At 44.9% G+C, this 17,674-nt stretch overlaps 1 protein-coding gene across 2 annotated transcripts in view; it reads left to right on the top strand.

Moving 5' to 3' along the window:
* LOC115138284 (arf-GAP with SH3 domain, ANK repeat and PH domain-containing protein 1-like) overlaps positions 1 to 17,674 on the top strand; it is a 52,081-nt gene that overhangs the window by 31,815 nt on the left and 2,592 nt on the right. The window contains exons 9-25 of one of the 2 annotated variants that reach the window (XM_029674980.2): positions 1,287 to 1,373; positions 1,611 to 1,720; positions 2,417 to 2,486; positions 2,990 to 3,077; positions 3,672 to 3,720; positions 4,641 to 4,807; positions 5,198 to 5,331; positions 5,544 to 5,635; positions 5,744 to 5,930; positions 6,627 to 6,712; positions 7,504 to 7,619; positions 13,445 to 13,512; positions 14,294 to 14,401; positions 15,129 to 15,339; positions 15,613 to 15,898; positions 16,445 to 16,649; positions 17,527 to 17,654. In XM_029674980.2, coding sequence (XP_029530840.2) covers positions 1,287 to 1,373; positions 1,611 to 1,720; positions 2,417 to 2,486; positions 2,990 to 3,077; positions 3,672 to 3,720; positions 4,641 to 4,807; positions 5,198 to 5,331; positions 5,544 to 5,635; positions 5,744 to 5,930; positions 6,627 to 6,712; positions 7,504 to 7,619; positions 13,445 to 13,512; positions 14,294 to 14,401; positions 15,129 to 15,339; positions 15,613 to 15,898; positions 16,445 to 16,649; positions 17,527 to 17,654 — 2,192 coding nt within the window. Of the gene's footprint in view, positions 1 to 1,286; positions 1,374 to 1,610; positions 1,721 to 2,416; positions 2,487 to 2,989; positions 3,078 to 3,671; positions 3,721 to 4,640; positions 4,808 to 5,197; positions 5,332 to 5,543; positions 5,636 to 5,743; positions 5,931 to 6,626; positions 6,713 to 7,503; positions 7,620 to 13,444; positions 13,513 to 14,293; positions 14,402 to 15,128; positions 15,340 to 15,612; positions 15,899 to 16,444; positions 16,650 to 17,526; positions 17,659 to 17,674 lie in introns of both variants that reach the window. The other variant, XM_029674979.2, reaches the window with a different exon arrangement.

Genomic DNA, 17,674 nt, shown 5'->3' with positions numbered 1-17,674 from the left:
AGTATTCATTTATCTGTGTTCTTATGTCCATGTCTAGTAGATAGACCATATGGTTCAAGAGAAAATGGCCTAATTAATGAAAAAACATCTATTTAACAATTACATTATTTTCAATTAAATATGCACTATGCAGAAATCGCGCCGCCATTTCCTGGTTGCTAAAATGATAATAGTTTGCCTAATTTCAGTTTGACAAAACAAGCAAATATATTGTAGAGAATCATTGTACCATCAAACCGCTGTGAAATCTATTTTCCATAACCAGAAATATTGTATTTTCAGCTGGTGTTCAAAACCGACACTTAAACTTAAGAACGGGAATCATAGAAATGGCGCACGTAGAACAGATCTGACGCTTCTTAGACTTGCTTTCAATGATAATGACAGATCTATAACACACATTTCTAAGTGAATTTGGTCAGGGCGCCCAAAAAGTTACATATTGCAGCTCTGCAACTCTTCCAACTTTTGGCTTTTTTCACAACTGCCACCATTGACCATTGATGTCAAAACATTGACAACTAATACATATTGACATAGTAAAATAAATTGGTATGTAAATATTAAGGATATTTCTTGCTGAAACACTCATATTAAACACATTGTATTCACTAAAATCTCTTATTTTATTGTCATATATTTTACACGCGATAAACTCACACAGAGGGCCAGATTACAGACACCTGTGATAATCTGAAGTACTCAAAAGGGCCACTAGATATATTTGTGATTCCATAAAATCCTGCTCTGGCATCAGGCACAGTATTAGTAACGGACACTTAACTTTAATGAGTGTCGGCGATTATTCTTGTTCTGCTTGGTCTGAAAGGGGCCAAGATCAGGCTTGCTATTTCTCATGTTCCAGGAAGTATTAGGGAAGTATACTGGTTTGGCCTTTTTCATGATTCATTAATGCGGCAGGCAGATAGGGGTGGTACTAGGCTAGACTGGTGATTTGTGCGGTCTAGAAGTTGGGAAGACGGCACAAATACATCTAGGATCAGACTAAGCTGGGGCACAAGAAACCAAAGAGTGTTCTAGCTCCGTTACACTTTATTTTGCAACGTTATGCAAACTTGGTTTTATAGCTGTCCATACCCATTGCGTGAGGCCATATCAACAAAGCATCCCATCCCACAGCCACTATTTTCTGGGAAAAAGTTGGTTTTGTGTCCAAAGCTGCAATCAACGGCAGAATCTTCCTCTAAACCCAAATCAATGTGTTTGTATTCGATACAGTAGATTGTATTTAGCTAACACTCTGATCTGTCCTCTGTGTGCTGTAGGTGCGACAGGACCAGGATGAGGAAGTGAGACAGCTCTCTCAACTACGAGATTCCCTTAGGCTGCTGCTACAGGTGGAGGGAAAAGAAGTATGGTTTTACACCTCTACAGAACTGAAACACCTCTACACATTCTGTGCTGAGTCATGTTCATTAGGCACCAAAAGGAAGAAAATGGAATGAAACGGAGAGGGACTACCTCTGCTTGTTCAATAGGAATGTGCTACCTATTTGTTCCAGTGTCATTCAATAAACCGTAATCTAGCTTTCTTTTAATGTTGTTCTAAAAACGATTTTCTCGGACTAAGCCACTCTGTTTTGTGATAGGAATACCTGAACAGAAAGAACTCGGGTAACGGATACAGCATACACCAACCTCAAGGCAACAAGAAGTACGGCACGGAGAAGTCAGGCTTCCTACAGAAGAGGAGTGACGGGTGAGCCTGGTCAAGTTACTGATAAATACACTGACAACACGAGGCTCGAAGTCCACATACCATGTCTTAAAGAAATGGACTGTCCTTTCTCTTTGCTTATTTTTGCTCTCTTACTTGGTCTTTTACCAAAAAGGGCTATCTTCTGATTGGCATTAAGAAGGAAATTGATTGTTAATTGTTAATTGAGATGCATTCCAGGTGACTACCTGATGAAGCTGGTTGAGAGGATGCCAAGAGTGTGCAAAGCTGTCATTAATAAGGGGTATGTAGCTTGGTGGAGCGACATTGAGATGGAGAGGCTGGGAACCGCCATGTCAGCCTCAGCTGGTTTCCATTATTCTGGGGTTTGGATCTAGGCTGAGAGGCCTGGCTGGATGAGTGGATCCAGCTCCTCTAGCTAAGCCATGTCATGCAGAGAGAGAAAAGGGGGGGAGCGATAGAGGGAGAGAGCAAGGAAGTCTGGAGGTCCAAAAGCAGGCCTATGTCTCTATTCTAGCCCCTCTCTCCCCTGTTCTCAGAGCATTAGATTAGTGTGATAACATGGGGGGTGAATCAGTTGGGAAACAAACTTGTATTCAAACAAATGACTAGTGAGCTTGATGGCAGATATACAGTAAGTTATGCCTGACTAAGACTGTGGTCTGTGTCTCTCGCTCTCTCCCTCCTCCTCGCTCTCCTTCTCTGCGTCTCCTCCAGGATTAGGAAGGTGTGGCAGAAGAGGAAGTGCGGAGTCAAGTACGGCTGTCTGACCATCTCCCACAGCACGGTGAGACTCGACAATGGCTACGTCTCAAATGGCACCATATTCCCTATATGATGCACTACTTTTTGACCAGGGTACCATTTGGGGACGCATCCAACATCTCTCACCGTCTCATTTCCTGTGCCCCATAAACCAAACAGTAAAGCTCATTGCCAAAATGAATTCTCCAACTAGTGTATACCGGACTACCTGTAACTTTTTAAATCCGTCAACAGATTTCTGATGCCCTCGGAATGTACCCCTCAATAGCTTTTCAGTCTGATATCAAGTAGGACTCTTCTCTGGACTTTTTCACATCCCCTTTCTCTCAGGAATTCTATCTCGATGGCATTTTTAAGTGGAGGTCCAAGCTGAGTTAAGCCAAGCTGTATGTGGGCTGCCCTGCATGTACTGTATGGGTTGGAACCATGCTGGAAAAGATCACGTGGAAAATGCCATATCTGAGCTGGTGCGTTTCTGTTTGACCCCAGAGTGAGAAATTGACCCCAGTGTCGTTGGTTCCACAGATAAACCGACCACCGGCTAAGCTCAACCTTCTGACCTGTCTGGTGCGCCCCAACCCCGAGGAGAGGAGGACCTTTGACCTGGTCACACGTAGGTTCACCCCTCCCTGACCTTTCACCCCTGACCCCTCACCTCTGTCCACATACGTATGGGCTGAGCTGTACACGTGTAAAAAAAAAATGTTTTTGCTGAAGTTGCTCTTTTTTATTTGTATTTTTTCAAAGTCCTTGCAACTGGATGGACATTAAACCAATTTTTTGTTTTTGTTAAATGTTTATCACCAGTTATGTTTTATATCTTGGAACGAATTGCAGTATTGCCTAATGGGATTAATCTGTAATGTTGCAGTTTGTGCGTGTGCATATATGCCTGTGTGTGTTTGCATATAGATGTCCATATGCATGTGTTTCTTTGTCTTAACCTGTGTGTATGTAATGGAAAGCAGGTGCAGAGAGGCGGGTCTCCCTCCACGGTTTCTCTCGCGCTGTATGTGTGTGTGTGTGGATCAGGTTTTCCCACTGTAATATATCCCTTGGTATGTAGCCTCCTGCTCTCTCTCTCTCTCTCTCTCTCTCTCTCTCTCTCTCTCTCTCTCTCTCTCTCTCTAGCTCTCCTTTCCTTCTCCTTTCATCTCTCCTCTCCCTCTACATTCACACCCATCTTTCTTCTGCCTCTCCTCTCCAGACAATCGGACCTACCATTTCCAAGCCGAGGACGAGCAGGAATGCATGATGTAAGCACAGCACTGGGAGTCCCTCATATTCTAGACGGGCATTGTTCCAAATACACTGAGGTGCCAGTCAGGACTTGTTCCATGATTGAGCCATTCAACAAACAAAAAAGAGTGAGAGATAAATATATATATATATTTATCTCTCCATCTCTATCATTTATTTCAGAGAGAGACAGATACAACAGTTACATTAAAGGGACATTGAGAGAAACGGATACAATGTTTCTTTCAGAGAGTTGAAAGAGTTAAATTGAGAGGGGCAAAGAAACGCATAGTGAAGTTACAGAAAGCGGATGACCGAAACCTTCAGAAAGAGCGAGTGTAATTTGAAACACAGAGACTCCAAGTGAGAGGGAGGGGCAATGTATTGAGAGAATAGGGCTGTCGGGAGAGCGGTTTTAAAAAGAGAAGGATGAAAAAAGAGTGAGCCCAGCTGGTTTGGGGTGGGGACCTCTCTCTGGAGCCCGCAGAGCCGTGTAGGGGGGTTTCTCTCCACTCCTCTGTGTGGGCTTCAGATTCTGCCTTTCATCAGGAGGGAGGGGGGGTTGGCTAAAACAAAAGCAGCAAAAAGGAGGGGGAGATGAGAAAGAAGAGCCCCGAATGAGGTTTACTGCGGTGTAAACGTGCCAAGCTTATAGCGGTGGCACAGTATCATTCTATACTTGTGTTTAGACACACAGCTGATGTGGGCAGGTGGGTGTTTTTGAAGTGCATTTGGTTACATTAAAGTACTTCTATAAAATGTATGATTCAAATGTAGATGTAGTTCCATTAAAAATGAAAAAGATGTATCCAAAAATAACAACTTGTAGGACAATACATATTGTATAAATCTACATTGCATTGTTTAAAGCCCTTCCGTCTGTCTGTGTGTGTCTCTGTGCATCTTTGTGTGTCGGTCTTCCCCTCTCCCCCTACAGTTGGGTGTCAGTGCTGCAGAACAGTAAGGAGGAAGCCCTGAACACGGCGTTGGGCGGCGACCAGCTGCAGTTCCCGGACTCCGGGCTGCAAGAGCTGGCCAGGGCCGTCATCACCGAACTCAGACGCATGCCCGGCAATGAGGCCTGCGCCGACTGTGGAGCCCACGGTGAGACTGGAGGGGAAGAAAGGCCAGGGTAGAGGCCATGGCCAGAGAGAGACTTAAAAAGAGTGTGTCGTGCCAGAGGTTTTGGGTCCAATTAGAGACTATACCAAGGGCCAAGAGTTATTTTCTGGTCAGGTCTCATGATCAGGAAAACCTCCTGGCCCTAAATAGTATACAGTCCACTGTATATTATCTTCTCCTACTTTTAATACGGAGACAAATTTGTGCACGCTAATGCCTATGCCGTCCCTGACAAAAATGTGAAGCTTTACTAAATGTGGGGGCCATTTGAAACACAGTTTTCCTCGTAGCATCACAGTTTCTGTGTGTATTGAGTAACAACATGACAATCCCAGTATTTTAATGCACGGACTCCATTCCTCGTGTTAACAGATCCTACCTGGCTCTCCACTAACCTTGGCATCCTGACGTGCATAGAGTGTTCTGGGATCCACAGGGAGTTGGGAGTCCATTACTCCAGGATCCAGTCCCTCACACTGGACATGCTAAGCACCTCAGAACTACTGGTAACACACACACACACACACACACGAGTTCTAGACTTCTACGAGCGCTTCTGTCGTGGAGGTAGTTCTGTGACCTCTAGAGATATCATCTAAGCTCAGCCGGCTAACACAGTCTTAAGTTGTGATGACAACTTATAAATGTATAAATGACACGTATGCATACCTCTAACTCCTCCCTTCTCGGGTCTGTCTGCTTCTGTGTCTGTCCACAGCTGGCGGTCAGTATAGGCAACACACGGTTCAATGACATCATGGAGGCCAGTCTTCCCAATGATTCCATCAAACCTCTACCCCAGAGTGACATGTGAGTTTATTATAAGGCCTTGTGCTGCAGTCATGTTCTCATTGGAGAGTTTGCCAGTTTCTCAATACCTATGGTTCTGTGTGTGTGTGTGTCCCGTGGTGAAACTAGGAATGCCAGGAAGGAGTACATTGTGGCTAAGTATGCCGAGCGGCGCTACGTGCTGCGCAGGGACAGGGAGGAGGGTGAGCCGTGGCGTGTGTATGATGCCGTGAGGAGCCGGGACCTCACCGCCCTGCTGCAGTTATACGCCCAGGGAGAGGACCTGGCCAAACCGCTAGCACAGCCTGAAGGACAGGTACTGTTATAGGAGACTCAGACAGGTAGGAGGATAGGAAGTTGGACAGACGGGTTGACACGCAGAGTATAAACATAAACACTGCATGTAACATGTAGGATCAAGTACGAAGTTCTGAAGATGACTTCCCAGTGGATGCTTTGAAGTGTGTGCCCTGCGGGCATCGTTCAGATGCTGTTTCTAATGTAAAGAGCTGTGAAATAATTCAAAAGGCAGCTGGTCCGCCCCCCCAATATGATTTAAACAACTGGCTTACGCTGGAAGGCTCCATTTAACAACATTCCTCTATGGGCTTGATTCATCCAGTTGACTCTTCCGGTATTCTATGGCTGGCTGGTTTTCTCAGAAGACTGCTGTGGATGCAATGTCCCAAAATAGACTCCCAATTATTCTACACGTAATGACATTAAAGTCCCTATATTTTTGTCGTAAATATCTCTGTTTTTGTATGAGTGGATAGTTTCTCTCTCTCTCTCTCTCTCTCTCTCTCGTTAAAATGTTACGTTCCCTCCTTTCTTTAATCAAATTTGCCCGTCTGCTGTTTCCCACTCAGGAAAAGGTGTGCAAGTTGCACTGACATCCACACATTGTGTGTGTGTTGGCAGGGTCTAATTTATTATTTCTGCTTTTTTTTGGTTCAGAGTGCTGATCGGCGCACAGTGGGTGTACGGTGCCTAATGAGTTTGTCTCTTCTAGGATCTGAGAGAGACCGCTCTTCACTTGGCTGTCAGGCTGGAGGACAGGAGTTCTCTAGCCCTGGTGGACTTCCTCATTCAGAACAGGTGAGCTCCCAGGGCTCTCAATACATATGGAACTGACGTCAGTGTGCTAAGCGTAGCAGTCTCAGTTTCCTCCCCCTCAAGGGAAACTGTCCGTACCACAGCTCCAACCCGGGGGGCGCCCTCTGCCTGTGCCTTGCTAACACGCGTGATTGCCCACTTGACAACGCACAAACCAATTGAGCTATAGAAAAGGATCCAATTTGAAAGCGCCATTGGTGGAGTTGAACCACTTACGGCACGTTCTCGTCTCCGTTATACATAGTAGCACAAGGGCTGTATCGGAAAACGTTACCTGCCGTCAAAGCTGTGCTTCGTCCGTTTTCTCCTCTCAAAGTGCATTGGTTTGAAGGAGAGGATCCAAGGTCACTCCTTCAGACCTCCAACGGCTTTTAAAGGAGTTTGGGGAACAAGGAAGGGGGAAGCAAGTATTTTGACGGCTAATAACATGCTCAGAAACAACCCAGGGTTGTGTTCAGTACGGTGAAATGTTTAGAACGTTGCAGATAGAAATTCAGATATAGAGCAGATCTGGTCACATTTCTACCTGAATATTCTGTAACATTGCACCCTCCTGAACAGAACCTGGTTGGCGGATTCTGGATTTCCTGCTTATTCCCGCCTGATTACTGAGATTTTTACAACCAGGATTTCTAGAAAACCTGGGAATGTCTTGAAAAATGTTGCAACCCCTAGTCACCAGCACTGACCATTAGTAGTGTCTTACCTACACTAGCCACCAAAGCCATAGGCCTACATGCATGTCATTGACTCCAACTATCCACGCACAACAGTGGCTGTCTAGAGAAGAGGACTCGAGAGGGGAACACTGCTCTACACTACAGCGCCCAGCACCACAAAACAGAGTGCCTCAAACTGCTGCTCAAAGGAAAGGCTGTCCTCCACACAGGTACCTGGTACACACACATACACACACTCTGTCAGTTCCTTCAAAGTATTCATACCCCTTGACTTATTCCACATTTTGTTGTGTTATAGCCTAAATTCAAAATTGATTCAATAGAATTTTTTTCTCACTCAACTACCCCAAACAATACCCCATAATGACAGTAAAACATGTTTAAATAAATGTTTGCACATTTTATTGAAAATGAAATGCATAAATCTCTCATTTACATAAGTATTCACATCCCTGAGGCAATACTTTGTAGGCACCTTTGGCAGTGATTACAGCTGTGAGTCTTTCTGGGTAAGGCCTTGACGAGCTTTCCACACCTGTATTGTGCAACATTTGCCAATTTTGTTGTTGTTAATTTCAAAACATTTCAAATTGGTTGTTGATCATTGCCAGACAACCATTTTCAGGTCTTTCCATAGATTTTCAAGCCGATTTCAGTCAAAACTGTAACTCTGCCTCTCAGGAAGATTCAATGTCTTCTCGCTACGCAACTCCAGTGTAAATTTGGCCTTGTGTTTTAGGTTATTGTCCTGCTGAAAGGTGAATTAATCTCCCGGTGTCTGGTGGAAAGCAGACTGAACCAGGTTTTCCTCAAGGATTTTTGCCATACTGTAGATATTTTTTTATCCTGAAGAACTCCCCAGTCCTTAATGATTACAAGCAGACCCATAACATGATGCAGCCACCAATATGCTTGAAATCATGGAGAGTGGTATTCAGTAATGTATTGGATTTGCCCCAAACACACAACACTCTGTATTCAGGTCAAAAAGTGAATTGCTTTGCCATATTTTTAGTATTACTTTAGTGGCTTGTTGCAAACAGGATCCATGTTTTATAATATTTTTATTCTGTACATGCTTCCTTTTCACCCTGTCAATTAGGTTAGTATTGTGGAGTAACTACAATGTTGTTGAGCCATCCCCAGTTTTCCCCTATCACAGCCATTAAACTCTAACTGTTTTAAAGTCACCATTGGCCTCATGGGGAAATCCCTGAGCGGTTTCCTTCCTCTCCGGCAACTGAGTTAGGAAGGACGCTTGCATCTTTGTAGTGACTGGGTGTATTGATACATCCAAAGTGTTGTTAATAACTTCACCATGCTCAAAAGGATATTCAATGTCTGCTTTTAGCATTTTTACCCATCTACCAATAGGTGCCCTTCTTTGTCAGGCATTGGAAAACCTCCCTGGTCTTTGTTGAAATCTGTGTTTGAAGTTCACTGCTCGACTGAGGGACCTTACAGATAATAGTATGTGTGGGGTACAGAAAAGGTAGTCAATAAAAAATCAAGTCCATGCAACTTGCAAATATATATATTACACACACACAGTTGAAGTCAGAAGTTTACATACACTTAGGTTGGAGTCATTAAAACCTGTTTTCCAAACACTCCACAAATTTCTTGTTAACAAACTATAGTTTTGGCAAGTTGGTTAGGACGTCTACTTTGTGCACGACACAAGTAATCTTTCCAACAATTGTTTAGACAGATTATATCACTTATCATTCACTGTATCACAATTCCAGTGGGTCAGAAGTATACGTACACTACGTTGACTGTGCCTTTAAACAGCTTGGAAAATTCCAGAATATGATTTCATGGCTTTAGAAGCTTCTGATAGGCTAATTGATGACATTTGAGTCAATTGGAGGTGTAGCTTCAAACTCAGTGCCTCTTTGCTTGACATCATGGGAAAATAAAAAGAAATCAGCCAAAACCTGAGAAAAAAAACCTGTAGACCTCTACAAGTATGGTTCATCCTTGGGAGAAATTTCCAAATGCCTGAAGGTACCATGTTCATCTGTACAAATAATAGTACGCAAGTATAAACACCATGGGACCACGCAGCCTTCATACCGCTCAAGAAGGAGATGCGTTCGGTCTCCTAGAGATGAATGTACTTTGGTGCGAAAAGTGCAAATCAATCCCAGAACAACAGCAAAGGACCCTGTGAAGATGTTGGAGGAAACGGGTACAAAAGTATCTATAACCACAGTAAAATGAGTCCTATATCGACATAACCTGAAACGCCGCTCAGCAAGGAAGAAGCCACTGCTCCAAAACCGCCATAAAAAACCCTGACTATGGTTTGCAACTGCACATGGGGACAAAGATAATGTTTTTTGGAGAAATGTCCTGTGGTCTGATGAAACAAAAATAGAACTGTTTGGCCATAATGACCATTGTTTTTTTGGGATGAAAAAGGGGGAGGCTTGCAAACCGAAGAACACCATCCCAACTGTAAAACACTGGGGTGGCAGTATCATGTTGTGGGGGTGCTTTGCTGCAGGAGGGACTGGTGCACTTCACAAAATAGATAGCATCATGAGGGTGGAAAATTGTGGATATATTGAATCAACATCTCAAGACATCAGTAAGGAAGTTAAAGCTTGGTCGCAAATTGGTCTTCCAAATGAACAATGACCCCAAGCATACTTCCAAAGTTGTGGCAAAATGGCTTAAGGACAACAATGTCAAGGTATTGGAGTGGCCATCACAAAGTCCTGAACTCAATCCTATAGAAAGTTTTGTGGCCAGAACTGAAAAAGCGTGTGCGAGCAAAGAGGCCTACAAACCTGACTCAGTTACACCAGCTCTGTCAGGAGGAATGGGCCAAAATTCACCCAACTTATTGTGGGATCCCGAAACGTTTGACCCAAGTTAAACAATTTAAAGGCAATGCTACCAAATACTAATTGAGTGTAAGTAAGCTTCTGACCCACTGGGATTGTGATGAAATAAATAAAAGCTGAAATAAATAATTTTCTCTGCTATTATTCTGACATTTCACATTCTTAAAATAAAGTGGTGATCCTAACTGACCTAAGACGGGGAATTTTTACTAGGATTAAATGTCAGGAATTGTGAAACTTGAGTTTAAATGTATTTGGCTAAGGTGTATGTAAACTTGTGACTTCAACTGTATGTATTTGTCACTGGCCTACACAAAATACCCCATTGTCAAAGTGGATTTTTTTGTTTTTTTTTGTTTACAAATGAATTATAAACGAAAAGCTGAAATGTCTCGCGTCAAGTACGCAAACCTAAATAAGTTCAGGAGAAAGAATTTGCTTAACAAGTCACATAACACTGTGAAATTGTTGCATGTTGCATTTATTTTAGCTCATATAAACAGTGTATTCAGACCCCTTGACTTTTTCCACATTTTGTTACAGCCTTATTCTAAAATCACGTCAATCTACACACATAATGACGAAACAAACTGTTTTTTAGAAATGTTTGTTTGCAAATGTTTTAAAAGTAAAAAAAAAAAAAACATGTACCTTATTTACATAAGTATTCAGCAGACCATTTGCTATGAGACTCAAAATTGAGCTCCTGCATCCTGTTTCCATTTATCATCCTTGATTGGAGTTCACCTGTGGTATATTCAATTGATTTGGACATCATTTAGAAAGGCACACGTGGCATGATCCTGGACAACACCCTGTCGTTCTCAACTAACATCAAGGCGGTGGCCCGTTCCTGTAGGTTCATGCTCTACAACATCCGCAGAGTACGACCCTGCCTCACACAGGAAGCGGCGCAGGTCCTAATCCAGGCACTTGTCATCTCCCGTCTGGATTACTGCAACTCGCTGTTGGCTGGGCTCCCTGCCTGTGCCATTAAACCCCTACAACTCATCCAGAACGCCGCAGCCCGTCTGGTGTTCAACCTTCCCAAGTTCTCTCACGTCACCCCGCTCCTCCGCTCTCTCCACTGGCTTCCAGTTGAAGCTCGCATCCGCTACAAGACCATGGTGCTTGCCTACGGAGAGCTGTGAGGGGAACGGCACCTCAGTACCTCCAGGCTCTGATCAGGCCCTACACCCAAACAAGGGCACTGCGTTCATCCACCTCTGGCCTGCTCGCCTCCCTACCACTGAGGAAGTACAGTTCCCGCTCAGCCCAGTCAAAACTGTTCGCTGCTCTGGCCCCCCAATGATGGAACAAACTCCCTCACGACGCCAGGACAGCGGAGTCAATCACCACCTTCCGGAGACACCTGAAACCCCACCTCTTTAAGGAATACCTAGGATAGGATAAAGTAATCCCTCTCACCCCCCTTAAAAGATTTAGATGCACTACTGTTCCACTGGATGTCATAAGGTGAATGCACCAATTTGTAAGTCGCTGTGGATAAGAGCGTCTGCTAAATGACTTAAATGTAAATGTAAATGCACACACCTGTGTATGTATATATAAAGTCCCTCACTTGACAGCGCAGGGATTTTTTAATATATATTTTTTACTACTTTCTACATTGTAGAATCATAGGGAAGACAACAAAACTATGAAATAACACATGGACTCATGTAGTAACCTTTGCTTTTTTACTGACTTACAGTTCATATGAGGAAATCAGTCAATTGAAATAAATAAATTAATCCTCTTGAGTGATGCAGCGGTCTAAGGCATTGCAATCCAATGCTAGCTCCGTCACCACAGATCCTGGTTCGATACCGGGCTGTGTCGCAGTCGACCGGGAGACCCATGAGGCGGTGCACAATTGGCCCAGCGTCATACAGGTTAGGGGATAGTTTGGCCGGCCCGGGGATGTCATTGTCCCATCGCGCTCTAGCGACTCCTGTGGCTCATGAATGCTGTGTTTCGGACACAAGCTCTCGACCTTCACTTCTCCCGAGTCCGTACGGGAGTTGCAACGATGAGACAAGATTGTTACTACCATTTGTGGACAAAAAATATCATGATTTATGAATCTGCTCGTGTGAATCAGAAAATCAGTCTTTCTGGTGTGACCATTTGCCTCATGCAGCGTGACATCTCCTTCATAGAGTTGATCAGGCTGTTGATTGTGGCCTGTGGAATGTTGTTCCACTCCTCCCTAATGGCTGTGCAAAGTTCCTGGATATTTGCGGGAACTGCAACATTTTCAGCTTCCGGGAATTGTGTACAGATCCTTGCGACATGGGGCTGTGCATTGTCATGCTGAAACGTGGTGATGCCGGCGCGGCGGATGATTGACATGACAATGGGCCTCAGGATCTCGTCACGGTATCTCCATGCATTCAAATTGCGATCGATTTAAAATGTGTTTTTTTGTCCGTAGCGTATTCCTGCCCATACCATAACCATACCACGCCACCATGGGGCATGCATTGACATCAGCAAACCACTTGCCCACACAACGTCATACATGCCGGTACAGTTGAAACAGATGAATCCGTGAAGAGCACGCAGATTAACTTCCCTGAAACGGTGTCTTAGTTTGTACTGAAATTCTTCATCAGCTGTCCAGGTAGCTGGTCTCGGACAATCCCGCTTGTGAATAAGCCGGATGTGGAGGTCCTGGGGCTGGCGTGGTTACACATGGTCTGCGGCCGTGAGGCCGGTTAGAGAATTTCACAATATGTCGAAAACGACGGAGGCAGCATATGGTAGATAAATAAACACTACATTCTCTGGCAACCGCTCTGGTGGACATTCCTGCAGTCAGCATGCCAATTACACGATCCCTCAACTTGAGACGTCTGTGGCATTGTGCTGCGACAAAACTGCACATTTTAATGGCCTTTTGTCCCCAGCACAAGGTGCACCTCTGTAATTATCATGCTGTTTAATCAGCTTCTTGGAATGTCACACCTGTCCGGTGGATGGATTATCTTGGCAAAGGAGAAATGCTCACGAACAGGGATGTAGACAAATTTGTGCACCAAATTTGAGAGAAATAAGCTGTGTGCGTGCGTCTGGAACGTTTTTGGGATCTTTCATTTCAGCTTGCTGTTTATATTTGTGTGTGTGAGATAGACTTAACAAGCTGTGGTATCTGCTCTCTCTCTCTCGTTATCCAGTGAACTCATCAGGAGAGACGGCCTTGGACATCGCCAGGAGACTGCAGCACTCCCAGTGTGTAGAACTGGTAAGACGTGACTGAAATGGCACCCTATTCCACATAGGACGCAGGTCAAAAGTCTTGTACCATGGGCCCTGGTCAAAATTAGTGCATGACATCGGGAAATGGGTGTAATTTGGGACGCATACACTGACCCTTAGTTTACAGTCAACTCCCAGTGCTAATACAGGCTTTATTTTCCTACTAGCTCCCATCTCGCCCTGCTAAACCTGCTCAGACCCTGTTCAATTTCCTGTCTTCCTTTGTATCATTATGGAACAATAAATAACGTGCTCAGATTATTTGCTTGTTGCTTAATCCTCGTAGTAAAGTCCATAATGAACAAAATGGACAGTGTGTGTTGTCCGTTTTCAGTTCCTGTCCTCTTATCCTTGGGTGTGTAACTGGACAACTGTATCCAATATTTCCTGTTGAAAAAGGGATAAGCCAAGTTACCTGATACTGAAGTTGCAGCCAAGTTACAATTCCAAATACACATTTTCCAAAGTGAAAATAGTTGGAATTTATATAGTTGGAATTTATTGAACTTGACCCTCTTTTGTGACAGATTTAAGTAGGTGGCCAGCACACGTGAGATTGGTTCTGGGTTCTGAGACTACAGTTTCAGTGGTTTTAACAGTTGCCCCAAAGCTTGAATATGTTAATTCAATTTCTGGATGATATTCAAGTATTTAATGCAATTAATCACTACTGATAGGAGCATACAATGATTTGTATGTTTGTACTCTGGGTGAAATATGGATTTGTAGCTGCATGATTGACGTGTGTCTGTGCGTGTGTATTTTAGCTGGAGCTGGCCCAGAGTGGGAAGTTCAACAGTCAGATCCATGTGGAGTACATGTGGGAGACGCAGAGCCAGGACCTGTACGACAGCGAAGATGAACTGGATGAGAGGGTACACACACACACACACACACACACACACACACATGTGAACACACACCCAGCAAAGACGACCTGGACGAGTGGGTACACACACTGTACCACTAACCACTACAACCAATACACTGGGGTAGGAAACCCTGGTCCTGGATTACCGACCTGGAGGACCAGGTGTGTTGAATTTTAGGCAGTTACTGAACTGATTTATGAGCTCAGTTGGTCAGGCGTGGTGCCTAGTTGGACCAAAACCCTGCAGTACCTGCAGCATTTCAGGAACAGTTTTGCCTACCCCCCCCGCACTAGGGTTTAGCATTTCCCTCTGAGTCACTCGTATCGCTCACTATTACGCTGGACTTAGTCATGGGGAAATGCAAGAGCAGGTGAGTAATAGCCGGATGCCCTGTTGGGTTACTTTAGAAATGCATCCTTCCGTCATAGTTTCCCTGAAGTAATTATTCATCTAAAGCGGTTGGATTGGTGGTCACTTTGCTTTCACCTATCCAATCACGTATAGATCTGTTCTTACCTCAAGGAAACCCTAACAGAAGGTTGTGTCTTTGAAGTATTCGAACAGGGCCAGATACTTTGCCATAAAGGAAGCCTCAGGTAGGCTACGTGGATTTTTCACCATATTGCTTACACCTTTCCAATTCTTTCAGATCCAAGTGTCAAGGGGTAAGGGCTGGGCACTAGGCTTCTATGGTCATTAAACATTAAATGTCTCCCCCTCTTCCCCCAAGGTGAGCCTCTTACCCAGGAACCTGCGCTTGTCTCTGCCCTATAACGGGGGTGTGGGCGCCTCGCCCTCCCGCTGGAGCTTCGCCAACGCCCCTGTGGCGTGTAAGACCTACGAAAATGTGGACTTCTTGTACCGTAACCCCCCCGCCAACAGTGCCCCATCTGGCGTCCTCAAGCCCCCACCGCCGCTGCCCGCTAAAGCCATCATGAGAGGTGAGCCTCAAACACACACACACACACACACACCTAATCTGTTTCCATTTCCAAACACTGAAATGAGGGCTCGATTGCAATTTCTACTTTCCATGATTCCTCGCATCTACTTCTCAACTGTATTTGAGGAGCTTCCTTCGTATCTTCCTCACCTTTTGAAAAGTAGGCAAGGATGCGAGGAATCAAGGAAGAACTAATTGAGAAACTGCCATAGAAAACAGTCGGTTCCTGTGCCTGTCTTGCTCACCTGCTACCGTCTGCCCCCACCTCCAGGCCGCTCGGACCCCCAGATATCCGTGTCCACCCAGGAGGGGGGCCGCAAATCCCCCCGGCGCTGCTGCTCTAACCCTGCCCCCCAGTCCAGCCCCCCCTCCCCCATGTTGGAGGGTCAGACCCAGGGGGGGCGGCCACCCAGATCACCCCACGGCCAGGGGGGTCAGGTGAGGGGACAGAGACCGACCGCAGCTTGGGAGGGTCAGGCTAATAGTGGCTCATGGTCTGGGGCCTTAGACAGCAGCACCAAGTCCAGCTCCCCTCAGAACCACATAGGACCCGTCAGGTAATAAATAGCCAGATGTTGTTTTTTTTTACTTCAAAAGCCCTTTTCCTGATAGAAGCATCAAACATTTGTTTTGTCACAACACCCATTTAATTCCCATCCTAAGAACTGTTTTGGGGAACACAGCTTTTGTTTTGCTGTGTGCTTTTGGACAGCACGCCACAGGGCACAGTTACTTTTATCTTACAGCGCCCTCTATTGGCACCTAGTGAATTTCCTCGAGGTAGTCAGTAAACGATTCAAATTCTGCCTACTCTCTAACAGTAATGTCCCCAATGAACCCCTGCTTTCCCAATGTCAAATGCTAAGGAATGTGATTGATGATAAAAAGATAACATAGCATTTTGCGTAACATGCATACATGTGCAGTACACTTGACATTTCATGAATACCGTATGTCCTATCCCAGTGAGCACAAGACGTTGAAAAGCAGTCAACCACAAATACTTATTTTCAACCGACGTATTTTTGCTCATAGGGATGAATCTGTGAGTGGGTGAAGTCCTTGTGAGTGTTTTACCAACGCGTCCGCTCTTCCACACCTAGCTCAGAGAAGACGACGTCGTACAGGAGGACCAGTAGTGGAGGACAAGGGAAGGGTTCTACAGCCGTGACCTCTCCCAGCTGTGTGGCACTTGGCAGTCAGGAGGAGCTGTACTGCAGCTTCGTGACTAACGACTCCGCCCCCGGCGCCACACCCACCACCTCGCCCATCACTGTACCCGCCCCGCGCCCTCGCAGAAATGCCATGGTACATATAATATGCTTTTTTTTTTGTCCACGAGTTCACCTGGATATGTAGAAAAACTGCTTAACTTCCAGAATCTCACACTATCCCTTTGACATTACTGTCTAATCTGTGTGTATCTAATACGGTTCGTATAAGTATGTGTTCTAACATCGTAGAACTACTGTGCAGTATTTTTGTATAAGAAAATGGTAGTCAATCAAATTGATTGATTTTGTAAAGCTTTTTACATCAGCAGATGTCATAAAGTGCTTATACAGTGACGCGCGGGTTGACTCATGACCCGCAGTCCCCGCCGTTATATCTGCGGGGCGGGCGGGTTTATTATGGTCACTAAATATTGTGTGGATGAAGGGCGGGTGGGTGGTGAGCGGGTTGGATAAAGAGAACCCCCCCCCCCCCCCCTCAAAAAAATCCATAAATGTATCATTCTGGTTAAGTTCAGATCTATAGGTTACATAAAGGTATTTCTTAGGCCATCGGTGCCTAAATGCGCGCGCTTCAAATAAATGTTGGAAGAAAACGTCATTCAGTAAATCTTCAAGAGATTAAAGGGGATCTGGACAGTGCATTTTCTACATTTGCAGTTTAAGGTTGGGTGCTGGCCTCAGATTTCTATCACATATTATCAGGCTGTTGAGGACGGCTTATTAGCAATTGCGAGTGGGTGCGAGTAAACAAACCGCTGACCCGCACATCACTATAACACAATGTGAAAATATGAGCAATAGAATATAACTGAAAAAGACTGGCATGGATCTCATTGGCTGCTTATACTCCACATTCAGCAAGTAGGCATTTTTTTTGGTACATACTGTATGCCTGTATAAGATTGTGTCTGTAAAGTGCATCTGTGTGTGTGTGTGTGTGTGTGTGTGAGGTATCTAAGAGCCGGCCGACACAGAAGAAGGTAAAGGCGCTGGTGGACTGCAGAGCTGTCAGCTCGGACCAGCTGGCCTTCTTCAAGGATGAGGTCATCGTAGTCACAGCCACCGAGGACCCCCACTGGTGGGTGAGTAGAAATAAAC

Source organism: Oncorhynchus nerka, linkage group LG12 (genome assembly GCF_034236695.1).
Source record: "Oncorhynchus nerka isolate Pitt River linkage group LG12, Oner_Uvic_2.0, whole genome shotgun sequence".
Classification (NCBI taxonomy): Eukaryota; Metazoa; Chordata; class Actinopteri; order Salmoniformes; family Salmonidae; genus Oncorhynchus; species Oncorhynchus nerka.
Note: the sequence above shows the minus strand (reverse complement) of the source record. Positions and strands in the feature narration are given on the sequence as shown.